The sequence below is a fragment of the Peromyscus leucopus genome, chromosome 7 (genome assembly GCF_004664715.2).
Source record: "Peromyscus leucopus breed LL Stock chromosome 7, UCI_PerLeu_2.1, whole genome shotgun sequence".
Classification (NCBI taxonomy): Eukaryota; Metazoa; Chordata; class Mammalia; order Rodentia; family Cricetidae; genus Peromyscus; species Peromyscus leucopus.
The window spans coordinates 104,358,877-104,381,978 of NC_051069.1; the positions used below are offsets into that span (position 1 = coordinate 104,358,877).

The following is a 23,102-nucleotide window of genomic DNA, read 5'->3' on the forward strand; positions in this document are numbered from 1 at the left end:
GCAGAGAGCCCTCAGAATGGCTTCTGGCAAGAGGCACCTTCCTGAAGTCCTGAGGTCAAGGGCAGGATCCCAAGCTGCAAGGCAGCCAAAATCAAACTACATTTAAGATTAAGATAAGTAAAATCAGGCTGGACACAGTAGCCCGGTGGTAGCAATTACCTCTCACACTTGAGGCCCTTGGTTCAATACCCAATACTGCCAACGTTAAAAAAATAAAAAATAAAAGTAAATAGGTAGATAAAATCACATATTCAGTTCTGTGTCACACTAGCCACTTGTCACATGTGGTCAATAATAGAGAGATTTTCATCAGGAAAAGATCTCCCAGCAGCTGGGGAGACAGCTCACTGGGTCAAGGGTCAAGTGTTCGCTTTGCATGAATGTGGACCCAAAGTTCAATCTCCACAATCCATGGAAGAAGGAGGAGGAGGAGGCACTCCTGTTTGATGGTAATCTCTGTGCTAGGGAAGAGATCCAGGCACATCTCTGGGGCTTGACAGCCAGTCAATCTAGCCCAATGTGGCATGCCTTCCAAAAGGGGACCAGGGTGGTTTAATGGTTCCTGGGTTTTAATTCTGACTTCCATATGCTCATGCACATGCATACACATATATACACAACTGCACACGTGTGCATCTACATGTGTACACATTCACAACCACTTACACTATCTCTCAGTCAGTCAAAGAACTGCCTGTCAACTTAGCAGCCTCAGTTTTCAGGGAGACCTGAAAAGGAAGACTCTCTGGGGTTAAAAATGGCTCCTGGTAGTCATCCTAGCACTGGGAAGCAGGAGGCAAGAAGTTCCAGGCCAGCCTGGGCTAGGGAATGAGACCCTGTCGCAAAACAAACAAGCAAACAAGCAAGCAAATGAAAACAGCAAGAACAAAACAAAACAAGCAAACAAAAAAGATAAACAAAGATGTCAAGAAGAGAGGTCATAGATGTAGGGCAGGGCTGGGAATGGAGCGGAATTCTGGAGAAGGGGAAAGAGACCTGCTCCTGCCTTGGGTGCCATCTATAAAGCGCTGCCCTCGGGGAATGTGGCTTAGATGGTTTGATGGCTCTGGTGTCCCTGGTGGAGCAAAAGCAGAGGACAATTAAGGACAGGGACTAGCAATCCTTGCTAAACCCATAAGCCCTGAGTGGCATGGCCAGAAGGTTCTAATAGTGAGAGAAATGGGCCAACAAGGTCTGCAATGCAACAAGTTGCAACCTGCCAGGACTGGAGTCAGCTGGCCTAGCCTCTCCAAATGCAAATCCCTGGCCCCAAGATAAAAGACTGTTCAAAATAGGGAGGCTTGCCAAGGTATCAAGTAATTCTCGTTAAGCCTCATTTCAATGACAGAAACATAAAGCAGAGCTGAGGCACTGAGATTAAGTTTCCAGTCAAAGTCCACAGCAGCCTAGAGCAAGGAAATTAATATTTCAGAGAAAACACTGGCTTTTTTTTTTTTTTTTTTAAATGCAAGGCTTTTTGTAGGGTTTCAGCCACAGCTTACCAATGCTGCTGAGCTCCCAGGACAGAAAGAGGTGAGCAGCTCACAGGGGAAACCCCAAGGCCCCAGGGAAGCCAATTCTCTGCAGGATATGTTGATAGACATCAAGCCCAGTTAGAAGCAGGCATTCTTCAGCCCTAGATGTCCCCACCTTCTCTCCACACTCTTTTCCCTCCTTCCCTGTGTCTCCAGGACAGATTAAAGTTAACATACAAAACTGCGAGTTTCGTCATGGCTTTCTCATGCAAGCCAGCCACCATCCATGCCCTGTTCTAACCCATCCCCTCCCACAGCCTTCCCTGTGCTCCTTCTCATCCCAAACTCTTCCAAACTTTTGCTTTTCTGTCCAGGATGAGTCTGAGCTGTTTATAATCCCATAATCCCACTACCCTATAGGCAGACGCTGAGACTGGACGCACACTCTACTCCCACGAAACAATGCTGTTTTTTCACCTCCGTGTGTGTGTGTGTGTGTGTGTGTGTGTGTGTGTGTGTGTTTGTGTGCATGTGTATAATGTGTGTTTGTGGTGTTGTGCATGTGTGTGTGTTTTGTGGTGTGTATGTGTGCATATGTGTGTGAGTGTGTGTATGTGTGTGTGGTATATATGTGTATATGTGAGTGTGTGGTGTATGTGTGTATGTGTGAATGTGTGGTGTACACGTGTATGTGTGAGTGTGTTATGTATATGTGTGTGTGGTATGTGTGGTATATGTGAGTGTATGTGTTGTGGTGTGTGTGTACATGTGTGTGTGAGTATATGGTGTATGTGTGTATTGTGAGTGTGTGGTGTATATGTGTGTGTGGTATGTGTGGTGTATGTGTGTATGTGTTGCGGTGTGTGTGTACATGTATATGTGGCATGGTGTGTGTATGTGTATGTGGTATGGTGTATGTACATGTGTGTGGTGTGGTATGGTGTGGTGTGTGTGTGTGTGTGTGTGTGTGTGTGTGTGTTGCCTACTAACAAGCCCCAGTGATCCCCCATTTTCTGCTAAGCACTGCGGTTACAAACACATGCAGTCACCACCACCCAGACTTTTTACAGGGGTGCTAGAGATTTGAACTCAAGTCTTCAAGCCTACCAGCGAGCACTCTTAACTCACTGAGTCACTGAGCCATCTCCCTGTCCACAATACTGTTTTCAGAGCCCTTCACAGTTGACAGCTAAAATCCTACATGTCCTGGCTGGACATTCATTCCTCCAACAAAGCAGGATAGTTAGAGTATATTACTCAACCATGCTACTCTCAGCCTTAGATGACCAGACAGAGGACACAGGAAGAGAGAGGAACAAAGAATTTAATCTGTCCCTCTCGTGCCCTCTTAGGATCTAAGAAGAGTGAGATTTGAAAAGATTTCAATAGCCAATGGCTACATGTTGTCATTTTCAGAGAATGTTTAAAGGGCTGGAGAGATAGCTCAGTCAGTAAAACCCCTGTCCTGCAACCATGACAATCCCGAGTTCGATCCCCAGCACCCACCCACTTAAATAAGAGCAGCAGTACATGCCTGTAATCCCAGCACTGGAGGGCAAAGACAGGAAGCTCTTGGGGGTGAGCAGGCCAGCCAGCCTTCCCTAAAGGAACCAGCAGGTTCCAGGCTCAGTGAGAGACTCTGCCCCCATTTCTACCTGCTGCAGATATCCCAGGTAGGCTTCAAGAGCAGGAAATCGTGGCCTCCAGTTCACTATATAGCTAAAGATCACCTCTCATCCTGGAATCCTCACTCTCCAGAAAGCTGAGGTTACATGCATTTGCTTTCCCACCCAGTTTATGCCTTACTAGGGACGGAACCCAGGGCTTCACACATGTTAGTCTACTGAGCTACACCCCATCTCCACGGAAGCCGCCATTCTGTGGATGTCTCCAAAACAAAAGAATCTTTATTCTTGCATAGTTCTGTTCTGAAGCCTTGCTCATTTTTGGTTAGAATGTCAATGAATGGGAGTTGCTGATCCCAGGAAATGGCATTTCTCTACTGTGGGACCCTGCCTAAATACCTTGCCATTCCTGGACACATCCTTATTTGTACTCTCACTGGGTTTGGTTGAATCAGTGTTTTTAATCCTGGCTTGCACATCAGAAGCATCTAGGGATTTTTTTTTTTTTTTTAAGATTGAGATGCAGCCAAGGCCTTGCTCAGACCAGTGAGCCAGAACTTAGGGGTTGACTCAGGCAGTGCGATTACTTTAAAAGTTCTCAGATGATTTAGATGTGCAGCCAGGGTTGGAAATTAAATACAGTTCAGCAAAGGACACAGTCGTGGGGCTGGGGTGGAGACTGCTCGTTTGGTTACACTCTTGCCTGCAAGCACAAGGATCTGAGTTGGACCCTTAGAGCCTGTGTAGAGGTGCTGCACATGGTGGGGTGGGCTCGTACTCCGGGCTGCAGAGGTGGGAACAGAAGGCCCTCGGGTTTACTTCTTAGCCAGTCTACCTTGCTCAGTGAGCTCCAGGCCAATGAAAGCGCCTGTCTCAAAAAGAGGGTAGAAGGCATTTCTAAGGAAGCCACTGGAAGCTGTGCTCTGGCCTGCAGTGAAACGAACACACACACATGTGCAGGCACACCCACCCTCACACACATGTACATCCAAATGTTCACACACACATACACACACTAGGAAGTTGGTCTGGAGAGACAGCTCTGCAGTTAAGAGCACTTGCTGTTCTTGCAGAGGACCCAGGTTCTAGTCCCCGCAATAACCACCTGTAACTCCAGATCCACGGGATCCAACATCCTCTTCTGACCTCTCTGAGCACCAGCCACGTACATGGTACACATACATGCACGGAGACACAACGCTCATACACATAAAACAAAATAGATGAATCTAAAAACAATAACATTTAAAAACACAGATGAGGGGCTGGAGAGATGGCTCAGTGGTTAAGAGCACCGACTGCTCTTCCAGAGGTCCTGAGTTCAATTCCCAGCAACCACATGGTTGCTCACAGCCACTTGTAATGAGATCTGGTGCCCTCTTCTGGCTTGCAGGGACACATGCAGGCAGAATACTGTATATACTATAAATAAATAAACAAATAAATAAATAAATAAATAAATATAAATAAATAAATAAAAACACGGATGAGAGGGAGAGAAAAACAGTCTCTACAGAGTGGTGAATTTAACAGACGGAAGTTCATCAGAGCTCGACTTCCAGTGAGCAGCTGCCTACAAGCACTTCTCTGAGTGTCTGGATAGCACCTCCAGAGTTCTATGCAGGTGTGGTCTGGCCCAGCCCAAAGCGTCTTCCTACATGACTCAGCCTCTAATCCTGTTTGGGGATGAGGCAGGTAATATAAGCACATGACTCCAGGGCTGTTTGTTTTCACTGTGAACATTCTTCTTCTCTGAAGAAGATAACTCTGGGCAAATTCTTCAGAATGAGTTCTGCTAGTTGTGATCTTTTGAAAGGGTGGAACTCCTTAGCCAGTCCTCACAGAGACTGCAGGACACAAACAGATTCATTTGAAGAAAGACTGGCCTGGAGAATGTCCTGATGAAGCCGAACTTCTCTGTTTAGTTGTTTTGTTGTTTGTTTCTTTGTTTTTTCCTTTTCTATGTATGCATGTGTCTTGTTTTGGTCAAATCCACCTCTCATGCTCCAACTCTTCTTAAGTCCTCCCCCCATCTTTCTACCTTATGTCAGCTTTCAGATAGATAGATAGATAGATAGATAGATAGATAGATAGATAGATAGAGAGCCAGTTAGTGGATCTGAAGGCATATGGATGTTGAGCTGTGCACTGTAGCCTGGGAAACCTACCATGGGTCTCAGCCCTGAAGAAAGCAACTTCATCACCCCTGCAGTCATCAACTGCCTCTAGCTTCTCCATAGATATGCAGCCCTGTGCTTCCCTTCCCATCCATGAGAAAGATGAACTTCTGTAATGTCTCTTAGGCCAGTGAGATGGCTCTGTGGGTCAAGGTGGTTATTTCCAAGCCTGATGACCTGAGTTCAAGCACCAGGAAGGATAGCAAAAGAAGAGAAAAAACTAACTTCAAAAAGTTTCAAATTTGTCTTCTGACCTACACATGCATGTGGACACATGTGTACCAGCCACATACATAAATAAATAAATTAAATACAAATAATTTTAAAAGTGAAAATGTGTCTTGAGGTCTGGGGATGTGGTTCAGCTGGTAGAGTTCTTGCCTACCATGTACAAAGCTCTGACCTTGATCCCCAGCATCCAAGAAACTGGTCATGGGGGCAAGACTGTAACCCTAGCACCCAGTAGGCAGAGGCAGGAGGAACAGTTGTTGAAGGTCATTCTTACCTACATGGGGAGTTCAAGACCTGCCTGGGCTTCTTGGGACCCTATGGTAATTTGAATGAGCGTGGCACCCATAGGGTATGAATGCTTGGTTCCCAGTTGGTAGAACTGTTTGGGAAAGAATAAGAGGTGTGGCCTTGTTGGAGGAGGTTTCAGGGGGTGGGTTAGATCTACTCTGCCTAATGGTTGTCTCAAGACATAAGTAACTCTCAGCTACTGCTCCAGAATCACATCTGCCTGTCTGTTGCCACACTACCTGCCATGATGGCCATGGACTCTACTACCTTCCTATTCTTCAACAGAAAATGGTCCTTCGGTTCAGAGGTGACAGCCGTGAATGAACTCGTCATTCAGAAAAAGTGCAAGTTTACACAGATATAACACAAACACTATGTATTTTAAGGCACTATATCCCTGCAATTTCATTCACTTCCTTAGCCTTTGTGTGCTACCTTTATCCCAATCTGAAGAAGGGTCATTCTGAAATGTTCAAATTTAGGGTTTTGTTGTTGTTGTTGTTACAGTGGCTTCTTCCTTAATACAAAAATCAGTATGTAAAAATAGAGTATTTAAGGATTACATAAAAAGGTTATTTCAGAAGACTTAAAAATATGCAATCTTTTTAAAGAAGGAAGTACATAAAACATAACAGTGAAAAATCCCTAAGAATTTGATGAAAACTTTGCCAGTTCTAACATAAATCCATTAATCCAGTCATTACTTAATGAAGCCTGACCTTAATGGAAAGTCTGCAGCAGGAAGGAGGATCACGAGGCCCCTCCAGCTCACTCCAGCCACAGGAAACTCCCCCTGCTGAGGACCAGTGGGACAGGGGAGAATGAAGCCACTGTCACCAGAGCTCTAATTCATGCTTTGACCCAAATGAAACAGAGGATGTCATGACTCAACTTCTCCTTTTTTATAATAACGCTTCAGCCAAGCAATCTGTGGAAAATTGGGAGTGCCAATTAGCTTGGCAAACTGGCAGGCCACGCACTGTCTGCTAGCCAAAGCCATTCTTTTTAAAAAAGGACTTGTTTTATTATTATGGGTGTGTGTGTGCAAGCACACAGGGAGGTCAGAAGATGCCATGAGATCCCCGAGAGCTGGTGGTTGTGAGCCACTGGACTTGGTGCCGGGAACTGAACTCAGGTCCTTGAGAACAGCAAGTGCTCTTAACCACTGAGCCATCTCCCCAGTCTTTCCGGTCATTCTTCATCCCATGTCCTTTGGAAATGCCACAGCTGTACAGAAGCTGTGCTACCTTTCCAACTCCATCTTGTTTTCTATCCAAGCAATCTGATGACACATTGGGTGTCTGTCTTACTCCTATCCTGAATCTGAAGCACCTTTCTTCTTCTTCAGACCTTTATTCAGAGACGCATGATTAAGCAGCTATGGGAAGGGCACACAAAGTTAATAATTGTCCCCAGGGTGAAGACCTGCCCTTCTTATATAGAGATGCTTGTGTTCACACCTCTGATGTGTGGGCACCTGAAGCTCCAGGAAAAGGGGAATCACAGAATGACAGCAACTAGCTGTCTGTTATGCTTTCATTCATTCATTTATTTATTTTTGAGGCAGAGCTCCTGTAACTCAGGCTGCCCAGGTATTTGAACTTGAACCCTTGACCCTTCTTTTCTCCATGAGTCAAGTGCTGGGATTCTAGGATTGTCCCACCATTGCCAGCATGGCACACACAGCCATTTGTAAATGGCAACATGTGTTTCCTAGGAATGGTGATACAGCCTGAAGAGGGCAGACTGTGGAAGCCTAAGTTACATTTTAAGTTTTAATTACTATGCCTTAGAGATCATGAAACAAAAATGCCTGTGATCTGCAACCCCCTTACCAAGGACAGATAGTTCCTGAAATGCTGGAGGCTCTTGCTGATAGGCAATAACAAGCCACATGTTTTCACTCCCCTAAACAAGTTTGTTTGACCCATATGCACTGGCTGTGCTTAATTACATGTGGGTGGGAGGTTCCCAGGCAGGAAGTACATCAGGATGTACACTTGCCCCGATGGGAAACACTGAAGCCCCTGCAAACCGTGACTAGGGACTGTTTTCCTGGGAAACTGGGTATGGACCTGGCCAGAGCCCATCCACCTGGCCAGTATTTAATTAAAGCTTGCCTCCATTTGGCTTTAAATTGTGGTGGTGGTCTTATCCTCGGCAGTGGGATTAACAAGACCACAAGCCCAGAAGAGAGACTGGTCCCACTAGCAACAGAGGAAAAACGGACACTGCACAGTGAATTCCATTGAGATTGGGGTGGAGAGGCAAAACCCTCTAAGAAGTGTGATCTGAAAGAAGAAATTCTCCAGCATTCTAACTTTCAAAGTGAGGAGTAGGCTTTCCCCCTACCTCATCTACAGTTTAGCTACTAGTATGTGAAAATATGACAGACATAGACATCTTTAAATTATGTGCACATGTGTATGTCTGTGAGTTGGTTTGTGCACATGAGTACAGTGCCCAAGGAGGCCAGAAGAGAGTGTTGAATCCTCTGGAGCTGGAATTTTGTGCAACTGTGAGCTGCCCTATGTGCATGCTGGGAACTGAACTCAGGTCCTCTGTAAGAGCAACATGTGCTCTCAGCTCCCAGCTCTCCAGCCCTAGATCACAGATTTTTATCTTAGACTTATGTATAAAGTAAGCAGTGAAAGAGCATAATAACTACAGACACTAGAAAGATGAGAAGATAAATTCGCAATACGTTACAGCGGTTCAGTGGATGGATGGTCCTATTACAGCTTAGGTGGATGGGTGCATCTTTCTGGGCCTCCATTTCCACATCTGTAAAATGGGATGGAGAATTACACCCTCTCAGAGGGCAGTTTCCAGATTTAAAATGGCATGCAAGCAAACACATTTTTTAATTAACCAAGTGTTGTAATCATGTAGAAGATTAAGTATAGAATATCACAGCCAGGGATGGTCAATAGGGTGTCTTCAAACCTATCAGACTATAGTCCCCAAGCCTGGCTGCTGTTCTTTGCCCACTTCACTGAGAAAAAAAAATTCAAGTTGGTTCTCTGTCCTGCCCACCTGGCACTGGTTTCCCACTACTAGAGAGGCGGGTCAATAACCACTTTGGCAATTTTTGTGTGTGTGGTGTTGAGAATTAAAGCTCAGGCCTCACAGACACTAGGCCAGCATTCCATTACTGAGCTATATTCCCACTCCTCACAAGGGTTTTGTTTTTAATATTCATCATTTCATTTTAATGTTCATTTTAATATTCATTTCTACCCATTCTACAGTAAAAGACATTTGATGTGTTCCTAGATTATATGGAACAAAGGGGAACATGGGCACTGAGATGACACTTCTTGACAGCTTGGTTGGATTTAGACTAGTCAGGGAAACACAGCTCTGGGGGGTGGGGGTGAGGGTGTGTGCAGAGAGATTTAACTGAAGAGGGAAGACCCACCCATCTCATAGGCTGGGTCCTTGAACTGAAGGAGAAGACAAGCAAAGACCAGCATGCGTGTGTCTGCTTCCTGACTGTGGGTCAGTCAGACCAGCACCCTATGCTCTCACCGGCCGCCATGTCTTCCCCACCACCACCGACGGGAAACCCAACTGTATGTCGAAACTAGCCTTCCTTCCTTGGGTTGCTTCTGTCAACAGCAACGAGAAGAACAACCAACAGAGGTGTGAAGTTCACTGGAGTGACCCCGTTACTACAATGGAGTGCACACTGACCTCCCGGAATTTGGTCTCAGTTCTGCTTGGAACCAGTGCATGTCACCTGACCCTCTAATCTCTCCATTTTCTTCTGACTTTAGAACCCTGCCATTCAGAGAGCACAAGAGCCAAGTAGTTGACACCCTGGTGATATCATAGTGAAGATTTACTAGAAATGACATTGTCAATGATGGGCGCCCAAGCTTCCCAGGGCTGCCCTCAAAGCTCCTCCTGCAGCCTGCTACTACACTGGTCAAAACAACTAAACTTGTATCAGAGGCTGCATATTGTTTTTCATTTCCCTTCCCAGAACTTGTAAAAGATGAACATCTGAAGAAATATTCAGAGAACAGAGATGTTTTGATTGGCAAAGCATGACTCACATAGATACTGGATACCTAGGCCAGTTGTTTTTTATATACAAAGAGTGGCAAGGGATGGGAAGATGACCCAGTTAATAAACTGTCTGCATGTCAGCAAGAGGATCTGAGTTCAGATTCACAGTAGTCAAATAAAAAGGCTGGGCATGGCAGTGCTTCCTTACAATCCCATCACTGGGAGGACAGAGATATGAGGATCTCTGGATTTGCTGACCAGCAAGTCTAAACTAATTGATGAGCTCCAAGTTCAGAGAGACTCTTTCTATAATAATAGAAATAATAATAATAACAGAGAGAGAGTGAGCAATAGAAAGAGACATTCAACATTGACTTCTGGTCTCCTCATTCTTCTCTCTCTCTCTCTCTCTCTCTCTCTCTCTCACACACACACACACACACACACACACACACACACACTCACTCTCTCACACACACAGATGAACTACATACACATACATGCAACACATACATATGTACACCAAAAGAAACAGAGGAGGTGGAAGGGGAAGTTGTTATATTGGCAGAGATAAAACCAATGGACTTGGTTCATGGGAGCTAAAGTTATAGCTATGATTCAAGAAGATAACATTGAACTGTTAAGAAACTGGATGCCACCAACTCAACTGTCACACGGGTGGCCCTGCTTATCTAAATGGGTCACAAAACCAAGTCACGTACTGGTGGGATAGGGAAGGGTGACGGGTGTGTGTGGGGGGGGGCGGAGATAAGAGAGGACAGAAAGAGGAAGTAGTCAGAACACATTATATGCGTTATGAAATTGTAAAAATAACAAAAGTAATCATTATTAAAAAGAAACTGGGTGTCCTTTTGTGCCCTGGGGACTCTCCAGGCATCTCATTAGTAAGTGAGTGAGAGGTGACACTCTAAGTTTGTGAAAATGCCTGGTAATGTCCGGGACAGTGTAAGTGATTATATGATGGCCACAAGCACCCTCGCCAAAACCATCATTAAAATCTTGAAAGACAAATGTTTTCAGCAGTTTAAAAAGCTAACCAATGGAGTGTCAAATTAAGAGTCTTGTCTCTCAACCATTTCTGAAAAGTGTCAGACTGTTAAGACTAAGGATACAAACTTTTCTTTCCTTTCCTCTGACTCCATAGGGTGGGTAAAAGCTTGGGTGGTGCACACCTGCTGCTGTAAGATGGTCTTTCTGTGTGCCGTGAATATGTGTTGCTCTCATTGGTTGATAAATAAAGCTGCTTTGACCAGTAGTCAGGCAGAATAAGGTTAGGCAGTATATTCAAACTGAAGAGGTAGATAAAGAAGGACAGAGTCAGGGCAGACACTGTGAATTGCCCAAGAAGCAAGATGTGAAAGCACAGGTAAGGCATGGGCCATGTGACAAAACAAGAATTAATAGAAATGGGTTAATGTAAATGTAAGAGCTAGCTAGTAATGAGCCTGAGCTATCGGCCAAACACCTATAAGTAATAGTAAGTCTCTGAGTCAATTATTTGGGAAGTGGCTGCTGGGTATTTGGGAGTTGCTGGCTGGACAGAGAAACCTTCGCCTACACACCTGCTGTTTCCTCTGAATGTGGAGTGTCCTCCATAGGCTCATGTTTGAACACTGTATCTCCAGATGGTGGTGCTGTTTGGGGAGGTCATGAAATCTTCCAGACCATAGCCACCTTAGCAATAAGTCGCAGGGGGAGAGCCTTGCAGGTGGCAGCTGCTTTTGGCTCTGGCTTGAGCTGTCTGCCCCCTTGTCCTTTTGTCCATATCTTTTCAAGATGTGAACAAGTCCTGCTCCAGGCGCCCTGCCAGAGTGGCCATGGCCTCTCTTCCATGCCTTCCTAACTACAATGGACCCAAACTAAAGGATCTATTTACTTTCAAGTTGCTTCTATGTAGCACTTTTGTCACAGTGGTGAGAAAAACTAACTCACACAAAGCCTGAGGGATGTAATGATGTCGGTGGCTACTCCAGGCCTTCCTCAGAGAGGGAGCATCACAGGGATGATCCAGATGGAACTGGGTGGTGATCTGCCTGCAGGCAGAGCAGGAAACACACAGCTCCTGGTGCCCAGGCTGCATGTGCACTGGTGTTGCCATATGGAGCTGAGAACACCGTGGTGGAGGAGAGGGTTAAGGGCTTTCCAGAACACCCTCCCGGCTTGTTCCTGTTAAGTATGCATATGACTAGGAGGCTTCATACTCAGTTGTTCTGAATGTGTCATTCTAACAGGGCTTTCCAGAAAGAGTCGCCTTTGTGACAAGGACACTTGCACACTTTCAGACAGGAAGTCTTCTAGCTCTCTCTTCTTCCTCAACAGTCTCCCATCCCTTCTTCAACAATCCCAGTGGCAGAAGACAACACACAGTCCATACAAAGGAAGGTAGCAGGGGCCAATATTTGTCCTAAACAATATGGCTATTGACTTTATGAGTTCCGTGAGCATCCAGAATCATATTGTCTGAAGCAATGGACAAAAGAATAAATATATCAAAGACAAATGCAATGTATGAAAGAATAGCAAGCCTTAAGTGCCCCCTCCACCCAGTGCAGCACCCTCAGACTCACAGAATGAAAGACTGGAGGTTACACTGTAGACAGCAACAGGGTGGATCACTCCAGACTCGCTCCAAGCCCGGAATGCTTTGAAGCACACCTGTAGCTATAGGTAGCAAAGCCCTGGCAGTAATGCTTGATAGCAAGAAGGCACGTATTCTAGACTCACAAGCCTGCCCCTTTGCCTTTGAATTGAGAGTAGCAAGTAACACAGCACACAAATGAGCATGTGTACTGAGAACACTTGCTATGGAGTGGGGAGACTCAGACACGGATAGCGGTTCCCTTGGAGAGTTTTCAGTCTAATCTAATCCTGAAGTGAGAAGGCATACACCAAGGTTGGTGAGTGGCCATATGAATGAGCTTCCAAGAGAGGCAGTGAGCAAGAGGAAGATGGGGGATTTAAATGAGCTCACAGGAGCTAAAGATGTAGCCCGGGGGCTAGAGAGGTGCCAATGGTTAAGAGCACTTGTTGCTCCTGCAGAGGGTCTGGGTTGGATTCCCAGCACTCACATGGTGGCTCACAACCATTAGTGACCTCCATGGATAACCCCCTGCTGAGGATTTGGAGACAGGCAGATATATGAGACTCTGGCCAGGCAGGCCAGTCTACTTGGCAAAATAAGGCCCTAGAGAAGAGATCTATAGAAGTTCCATGAGATGCATCAACTTTGGGTCTGGCTAATCTCACTGAGTAATGCTTTTCATTTGAAAGTTCTTTACAATAGTTTTAATTATTTAAAAAAAAAAGAGTTGATCGAATCTAAGAAATGATACCCAAAGTTGTCCAGTTGTTCTCTAGTGTGCCCAAGCAAAACGCACACATATACCCTCACACATACCAGGAAAACCCATGCACACACATACATGTGTACGCTCACATATACCATAGACATATTCCCAATCCCACACATGTACCTTCACACATAACTGTGAATATACACACAAATGTATATCCTCTTAGATACCATAAACACACACCAAAAAATAATTAATTAAACAGGAGCCAGGGCATGAAGTATGCAATAGTGGAATGGGCTATGAGAGAGACCCAGTCTGATCCGTGCATGTTCTCATGAAATGGATCTGCAAGGCTCTGTCTAGTGTGTGCACCAGGCACACGGAAGAAGTGTCTGACCTCAATGGGGAAGGGAAGTCCTGTGGTCACCTCACACATATGTACCCTCACACATGCCTCAAGTATGTGTGAGGATTCAGGGAGAGAACCCACAGAAGGCTGGGCCAAGGGAGATTCAACTGACAGAAATATGTGCAGACTGATTAGAGACAATCAAGGGTGACCAAGGAGAAGCCCATGAGGAGAGTCTTCAATGACAGACAGTTGGTGCTGTGGCCGCTCAGCTGGAGAGTAAAACTGAAAGCAAGCAGCCCTGCATTCACACCACCAGGTTTCTGCTGTAAACAAACGTCTCACTAAAGGGGTCCAGGCACTAAGGATCGCACGCAAGTCGGTCTGATGAAGAAGTTGCGCTTTGACGCAACAGGAAGCAGCATGAGACACAGAAGGCAGTGGAAATGTTTTCTTCTTTTTTTCTCTATGCCAAGTACAGTTCAGATGGCAAGGGATTGAAAAAACGTGAGAAAACAATTGGAAAGGTCAGAAACTTAGTCTTGAGAACCGTGTGTTGTTACAGTATTACTTAGGGGTGTGAATCACTAACAGGAACTGAGAATTCCAGAAGATGAAAGTAGCCAGGGTTTAAAAACTGCCTTAGGATTGGGTAAACTACAGAAGCCAATCCGAGGGGGCACACTCAGAGCAGTTTAAGTCAATGCCCAGCATTGGGAAAAGTCTAGTGGGTCCTTTCTGAGCTTCAGCAAATTGAGTTCCTCAAAACAAAAGAGGAAGATTGGACAAGGATGGGGGATGGGCTGCTGAGAGGGCTCAGTGGGTGAAGGTGCTCGCTCCTTCGCCCACCTCCAAGCCTGAAGACCTGAGTTTGGTCCCCAGAGCCCACACTGTAGGAGAGAACTCACTCTCATGAGTGTTCTCTCCCCTCCACATGCTCTCCATGACAGGCCTCTTCTCTCCCCCATGCGCAAGCAAAATAAACAAATAATAAACATGTAAAGAGAAGATATTTATTATATAAATTGTGTAAATAAATAATTTCAAAAGTAACAACATTGAGAGATTGAGAACTCCCCAAATAACTGTCATGAATGTGTTAATTTGTTGGGCATGCACATACTTGGCACTGAGCATGGAGGACGAAGCCACACATTTTAAGGGATGGCGTGGTACAAAGAGCCCAGCAGGGATTAAAGCCTGCATGTGTCAAGGCAGACTTTGATGGAGACATGACTAATGGTGTGTGTCTCATGGAGAATCAGATCCTTGGGTGAGATGGGCATTGGTGGCTGAAAAGCTTCGGGAGGTGGCAGTGACGGAAACTGCCTCGGTTGACTGGCGGCTAGCCAGAGCACAGTCCCCTGCCAAGCTTAGTGTGCTGGGTACAAGCTTTGTGAAGGATGTTGGTGACACTGGGCCAGCTCCCCTGAGAATCCTCCCATTCCTGAGTGGCGGATCCAGCCTGTGGGGACCCACTGAAACCACAGCAGATAAGTAAACCCTTCTTGGTAAATGCTTTTCGAGGGTCCTGACAAATGCAAACTCCAAGGTTGTGGGTGTGGGGAAGGGCTCAAGGTTCCCAGGGATGCCACTCTGCTGGACTGCAAGAAACAGTGAGTATCAGAAAAATCTTTAGTTGCCACCAGCAATAAGAAACAGACACCTACTATGTTCAATGCCGAAGCCCCGGGGCTCGAGATTGGGGGTCTTGACCCACGAACTCATGGGAGGGAGGAGACTGCGGAAGGATGGAGAACAAGCAAGGCCACAGCTGGAGGGGACAGGGAAACAGGACGGCACACAGACTGGCCCCTGCCCTCCAGAAGGGAAAAGCAGGTCGTGAGAATGGCCCTGTGAATGATGACCACAGAAGTTTTTTTAACCATGGTCCTGATAAAAATAAGAGTGCCCAGCATGGGCTGAGAGATTGGCCCTCCATCTAGAACCACATAACTTTAGAGATTCCTGACTGCCAGTCAAAGGTTGTGGTTCATTTTTCCTTTGTATGTATTTTTGCAAAGCAGATGATCTCAAAATGACCATTTCCTCCAAGCATTATATAGGTTCTAGAGATAAAATATGAACACGATATATGGTCACTTGAGAGTCCTATATTTGGAGGTGAAAGATGGCTATGTGGATAAAGTACTTCCCTCAAAAATGTGAGGACCTGAGTTGTATCTCAGCTCCATATAAAACACTGGACATGGTGGTATGCATTTTGGTTTCTTTTGTTATTTGTTTATTTTTTAATGCTTCCTTCTTTTATCAAATAGATATTTTGATTAGTTCGTTGACAATGTATTATGATCACATTGACCCCAACTCTTCTCCTTAACTCCTCCCATATCTACCCCTCCTCCTTATCCTCCCCCCCAACTTCACGCTCTTTTTTTTAACAAAATTATTTTCATAACCCATCAACTTCAACTGGTGTTGTCCATATACATCTGGGCATGGGGCCATCCACTGGAGTGTAGCTAACTACCAGGAGCCACACCCTTAAAGAAAATGGACCCTCTCGACCCCCAGAAGCCACTGGATGGCACACATTTATAATACAACAGTGCAGAGGTAGAGACTGGTGATGCCTGGCACTCACTGGCCAACCAGGATAATGAGACACGCTGCCTCAAAAACACCAGGTGGACAGACGGTCCCTGCAATGAAAGCCAAGGTGGTCCCCTGCCTTCACGGACATGTGCATGTGCTCCTGCACACGGATTCTTTCCTGCCCCGCCCCCCCCACACACACATCCATACCCTGTGCCTAACAAGTGTCTGCAAGCTAAACAGAAACGCAATTACAGGTCTCAGCAGCTCCTCCCTGCCTAAAACAGCAGTCTAGAAGCTGCCAGGCCATGGCCATGTCTGTCTTCTCTAAGAGTATGTTAAGGAAAGTGATGGACCAGTCTCTGAAGGGCAACAGAACACTAATTATACCCACACACATTCCCTTTCCTACCCAAGGCACATAGACACTCCTTGGGTCTACTTCTTCAGGATAAAGTGAAGTCCTTCTTGATTTTTCTACCATGGGAAAAACCTTCTTGGACATTTTGTCCACTCAAGGGAAGACCTGAAGCAAACATTGTAGCTCACCGAAGAGAATGACATTCCCACCAACCAAGTGAGGCTGCCTTGAGTGAGGCCGGAGTTCCAGCTGAAGCAAAGCCACGGTTTCCACAGTCTGCCACTCACACACCTGCACCAGGGGTTCCTAAAATAACCCGGGTACTACATTTTTACATTTTCCCTTAATAATGGCAAATTTAAAACTCCAGGGAAATGGTGGGTCCGACCTGTGAGGATTTGGGTAGTTTTATATTTGGATTAGTTCGGGATTTAGTACATGTTTTCCAAGTCAGCTTCGTTAAATTTCTCTATTAGCACAAAGAATTACATGTTTCAGAAGGCTGGGGAGGTAGCTCGGTGGGAATGCACCCAAGCAGAAAGACCTGCGTTTGGGTCCCCAGAAACAATATAAAAAGGCAGGCATGGGGGATGGAGAGCGTGTACCATTTCTAGAGAGGACCTGAGTTTGATTCTCAGCACCGTTGCTGGGAAGATCACAGTTGTCTGTAATACCAACTCCCGTGGGGATCTGGTGCTCCTGGCCTCATGGGTACCCACACTCACATGCACACACCCACACACCTACACGTAACTAAAAATAATAAAAATAAATCTTTTTTTTTTTTTTTTTTTTTAAAAAGCCAGGCATAGTGAAGACTTGTAATTTCAGTACTGGGGAGGTAGAGAGAGGCTCCCTGGACCTAAGCCAAATTGGCAATTTCCAAGTCGATTAAAGAGTTTGTCTAAAAAAAAAAAAAATGTTGGGCAAGGGAGGTGGCTCAGCAGATGAAAAGTATTTACCTAGCAAGCCTGGGGCCTGAGTTCCAGGAACCTCTGTGGTGCAGCAGTAAAAGCAAGAGAGACCGCCCCACAGCGCAGGTGGAAGGAGAGGAGAGCACTGACTCCTCGGTTTGCCTCTGACCGCCACAGACGCACTGTGATAGGCGTGCACCTGTTCCCCACTCCCTGGCACGTGTGTGCACAGGCGCACACCACACACACACACACACACACACACACACACACACACACACACATGAAAAGAAAGGGAAAGTAAAGAAAAAAAAGGCAGAAAACCTCTTCTAGTTCAATTCTCATCACAAATAATGAAAAGCAAGCCTCAGTGAAGCCGACACTTAGCGGGTCCGCCCGCACACCTTCCCCGGGCCCGGTGCCTCAGTCCCCACGTGCTGTCTGTCCCTCTGATCTCAAAATAAGGGTCAGTTCTGGGTTACCTCTCATTTAAGATCAAGGTCTTGTGGTAATTACACATTTCCAACTCGGTTTCTCCTTGGCACGGGACTGGAAAGTGAGGCAAGTGATGAAGGGTTTTAGCTGAACCCGAGGCGGGAGGTGAGGAGAAGGCTTTTGTTTGCTGACACCATAGTGCAGACTTCAGAATGTGTGCATCAGGGAGACGGGGTGGGGCATTCTTAACTACATCTCCTGCACCAGTGAGTGAGCAATACCATCAGGCATGCCTTCAAGTCTTGGGGAAGGTGATGTTTATACATTTTAGAGACACTCTGTTGAGAAACTAACACATGATTAAGAATAGAAATTTGGCTGTGAGAGTGAATATTTATTTAGAATTATTAGCATGGTGTTATACAAATTACAAGTGCCACAAATAGAAATCTTCATAAAAATATTTTTGTCCATTAATGACTTAACAAACTTCTCAATATTTTTCCTACATTTTGTGCATGCTTTTTGATCATCTTACCCGATGATCTTGTAATATCTTCTATTGTTAGAAAAAAAATAAGTCTTCCATCCTTCCTCTAAGACCCAAATGAGAATTTACCATTTATTATCTTTTCAAAATTAATTTTACTTTGTGTGCATGTGTGTCTGTGCGGGTATGCTCATGTGAATGAAGAACCTGTGGAGGCCAGAAGAGGGCGCCAGGTTTCTCTGAGCTGGAGTTACTTGTTAGCTGTCAAAAGTGTGTACTGGGAACTCTTCCTTTGGAAGGGCAGTCCTGGAGCCATGTCTCCAACCCCTTGATTATTTATTCCTTAATAATTTATAAAATTGTCTTTCCATTTCAAAGTTCATTATAGGTAATACCATATAAAAATTTGGTTTGCCTCCAGTCTTAGGAAAACAAAACCCTTGCAAGGTGTCTTAATTATTGTTTGCATTGATGATACTTGTTAGCCACAGTGCCAAACCAGGAGCTGGGCTTCTACCAGGCAAGAGACGTGAATTTAACTTTAAAATGCTTCATGGAAAATCCTGCTGGGTTTACCTCATGTACCCTCAACTACTCACTACAGCCTTACCCTTCCCCAGTCCTTCCCCATCCAGCACCCGTCTTATTAAAGCTACCCAGTGTTCCTGGTGTGTAACTCCTCCAGGATCCAGATAGAGCTCAGCATTTACAGTGCAGGGTGCATGTTCGCCTTAAGGCCATCTGTCAGATGTGACATACATGGTACATGGATCAGGCATTATTTTATTTCACTGAGGAAATGAAACAAGATACTGTATTTTAAATGCTGATGCAGTAGAAAGATATTGAAGACATAGTTATTTCTCTTAATTCTTATAGGTAGAAAACTGCTAGTATGGACTGAGTCCATCTAGAGTCAGTATGCCATAAGAACTGTGGGTTCAGATCCCCAAATCAAATCCTCTAACAGACTTACTACATGTGCTGGCTAGTTTTTATGTCAATGAAACACAAGCTGAAGTCATTTGGAAAGAGGTGGCCTCAACTGAGAAAATGCCTCCACCAGATTGTCCTGCGGCAAGCATGGGGTGCATTTTCTTGATTGGGGACTGATGTGGGAGGGTCTAGTTCACTGTGGGGGTGCCATCCCTGGGCAAGGAGTCCTGGGTTCTATAAGAAAGAAGCCTGAGCAGCTATGAGGAACAAGCTAATGAACAGCACTCCTCCTTGGCCTCTGCATCAGCTCCTGCCCCCAGGTTCCTAAGAGCCTTGAGTTTCTGCCCTGACTTCCCTCAGTGATGAACTGTGACAGGAAGGTATTAGCAAAATAAACCCTTTCTGCACATTGCTTATGGTCACGGTGTTTATCACAGCAATGGAAACCTAACTAAGAGACTATAATTGCAAAGTGTTTTGAGTATTCCCTAACACACAGGGAGATCTCAGCATGTTCCAGTCCATAGGATGAGCTCAGGGAGCTCCTGCCATGGTTAGTAACTGTGTCCACAAAGATTCCAGATCCTTCTATTACCAGGTGCACAGAACAACTGCATCTCTCTGTGTGGAAGAAGGCTACAGAGCTTGGGGGTGAAGGAAGGCATTAGTGAGTGACCCTCCTCAGAAGGAGTCCATCTTTTTAAACAGTTTAGATCTTTACTCGATGAAGAGCCACTGTGGCATCTGTTGAAAATATGGACCACCCCTTGCTTTCCTCTGGACATGTGCGTGTTCAGTCAAACCTGCAATTCTTCAAGCAGCCTGCTTTTATCAGTCCTGTGGCTTGGAGCAGCTGAAAGGGTTTTACTTTTCTAAACTGTCCTAGAATCCCCAGTTTTAAAGAATGCTTGAGAAGCAATGGATTGCTCAAATGAAATACTCATAATACAGAAAAACACATTTGCCCTGTGCTAATCGCCTCTGTAAGGGGGGAGACGAAACCAAGATGCTGCCAACTCTGGAAGCCGCTGCAGCAGAACAGCCTAGGGGACCAGCCCTCATTCCTGCCACAACACTGCGACTGTGCGAGCCCAGTTTTCCTCACCCTAGAAGACGGCCAGGGTCCTGGATTTCATTAACAGGCATGTTCTCTGCTCCAGGAAAACAGGATGCAGCGAGCAGATGTAACTTTTTGCCCAATTCTTCTTGCCCATGCCAAGCCCACCCAGACACTGGAAGGCCCAGGATTAGAATGCCATGGACCAAAATGGGTAAAATCACAAACCAAACCAATGCACTGCTGAACCAAACGAATCATCACCTTGTGCCTTGACTGACAAATACAACTCCCCAGTGTTTGGAGGGCCTGGGCGAACTTTAGAAGTACTTCCTTGCTCAAAGACTTTCCCTGGAAATGGGAGCCCTGGTTGACATCTTGTCTTCCTCTCCATGACCTGCCTGCTCCATCATGAGGAGATGGAGACATGGCTCAACAGTTAGAGCATGGGCTGCTCCTGCACAGGATCCAAGTATATGGTTCTCAGTACCCACATCAGGCAGCTCACAACCACCCATGACTCCAGCTCCAGGGCATCAGACACCCTCTTCGGGCCTTCGTAGGCACCCACATGCACATGTGCATACTAACATGCAGATGTACACATAAATAAAAATAAATTTTTAAAAGCAAGACATTGAGATAAACAATTATGTCTTCTAATGAGTTCTCTCCCTCCTCCTTCTCCCCACTCCAACCCCACTTCATTTCTTACCCCTCTAAAGTATAAGATGTCCAAACAGAGGCCAGGAAGGCCTTCACAAAATGACCCAAGCATCCTTGCAGGGTGCAGATGTAGGTTTGGGGAAAAGAAGTTTGGCAATCCAGATAACCCAAAACATGATCCTAAAGGGAGCAGAGCAAGGGTCAGAAATCTGAAGAGTGTCCCTCTCCCAGGCAAGGCCTGAGGACATGGGTTCCTTTTGCTCATATACCAGGCTCATATTTTAATTGCAATGCTGAAAGAATTTGAAAGAAAATACTCCATCAGATAAGAGAGGGCGAGCCTGCATGCCTGACCTTTTCCAGATAGTAAGTATCTCACCAATCACAAGTTCTTGCCTTGCAGCTAATTCCTTCTGATGGTTTACAGCTCCAGCACTTGGAACAGCACACACAGATGCCAGGTCCCCCTCAAGAACCTAGGCAGGAGGCCAGAGGCTGACCGAGTCAACAGCAGCCCAGGGGACAGTTGCTCTATGGGGGGCATCTGGAATCTCACTTGGTAGAGTGCTAGCTTAGCGTCACAAAGCCCTGGATTCTATCCCAAGACCACATAAACCAGGAGTATAATATACAGTATGACTAGTCTCAGTTATTAGAGGCAGGACAATCAGGAGTTCAAGGTCAACCTTAGCTACATAGTGAATCAGAGAACAGTCTGGGCTTCAAGAGACCCTGACTCAAGAGAAGGAGGAGGAGAAGGAGGCGAAGGAGGACCTAGGTCAAACAAGTCACATTAAGCTGCTATGTAAACGAGAATCTTACCCAGCTACAGGCTTTCAGTGAGCTGGACCTCCAAAGTCAATGTTTCCATCTTCATTAAGCCAGGTCAAATTTATTCTGCTTTTGATCAGTAGCAGCTGTTTAAGCCCTGGGCCTATCTGATGGTCCTATATGCTTGGAACTTAAATTTTACAATTAACTTTATTGAACATGATTCAGCTGAGTTGCTATGGATATGAAAGCCCAGGTTATCCTGGTTCTCATTACCATGATGCTACCGTCATGCCAGGAACAGTAAGGTATCCATGTGCCAAACACTGTTCCTGTTTTGATTTTCTGTAGTTCAAAGATCATCAAGAGGTGCAATGCATATTTCCATGAAAAATGTCCTTCTACCAACAGTACTATGTACAATGGATATGCATAAGGAGAAGTACAAAATGAAATTAAAAAAAAAAAGATGTCAGGTCACAAAAGCATGTGAACCAATCAGGAGCGACACACTGAGGGTATCTGAGGTGGAAAGGTTGCCCCGCTCTCAAATATGACATCTCTTTGGCCCTTCCATCTTCTCTATCAAGACCCACTTACACACACACACACACACACATTAAATGAATATGAGTAGTCTTCATTTATAAAATGGAGAATTGTAAGAATTATCTTTGGTCTTGTCCTATGATTAAACAAAATAAGTAATGTCACCCATCTTTCTAACTGTTCTCCAAGGTGAGCCCAGGTGTCTATGTAGCTTTCTAAACGCCTCAGAGCACCCCACACAGAAACACAGTGATCAGTCACCCTCTGCCCCGTCAGAGACCGCCAGTGCCTGTGGGAGGGAGGAGGAAGGACAAAAGAGGCCACGGACACTGTGCTACTACTGCTCATCTATCTGCTGGGCTGGTTCCGAAAACCATGAGTCAGCCATCCAAAGATCCATAAGAGCGGGAGCAAGGGAATCCAGCCAGGTATTAGGGTAAACGTTTATGCAGCACTTGGCTGAATGTGCCGAGGTGGGGCCAGGAAGTACTGTTCCATGCAGCCTATTTTGAAGTGCCTTAGTGGTTTATATCTGACCTAAATAATCCCGAGGATGCTCTGTGATAGACAGCTGGTGTTGGGGGGGAAATACTTCCCTTACATACAGTGCTCAGACACCAAAACATGAAGATTGGGTGGAAAAGTAAATGTAAATGTTCAATTCAAGATGGGCTCACTCCTGTAATGGCAGCATGTGAGAGGCTGAGACAGGAGGATTGCTATGAGTGTGAGACCAGCCTAGGCTATAAAGCAAATTCCAAACCAACGTAGGCCACAGTTTAACCTTGTCTCAAAAACAAACAAACAAACAGCACCCCAAAACGACAAAACCTGCATTTAAATCCAGCATTATATTTTGCGATTACTGTCTCCTTTCTACAATCTTTTAGA

At 45.4% G+C, this 23,102-nt stretch overlaps 1 protein-coding gene across 2 annotated transcripts in view; it reads right to left on the reverse strand.

Moving 5' to 3' along the window:
* Tgfbr2 (transforming growth factor beta receptor 2) overlaps window positions 1–23,102 on the reverse strand; it is a 98,302-nt gene that overhangs the window by 69,484 nt on the left and 5,716 nt on the right. Inside the window, exon 2 of one of the 2 annotated variants that reach the window (XM_028886524.2) lies at window positions 8,506–8,580. The exons of the other annotated variant lie outside the window; for it this stretch is intronic. Coding sequence (XP_028742357.1) covers window positions 8,506–8,580 — 75 coding nt within the window. The remainder of the gene's footprint in view (window positions 1–8,505; window positions 8,581–23,102) is intronic. 2 annotated transcript variants of the gene reach the window in all.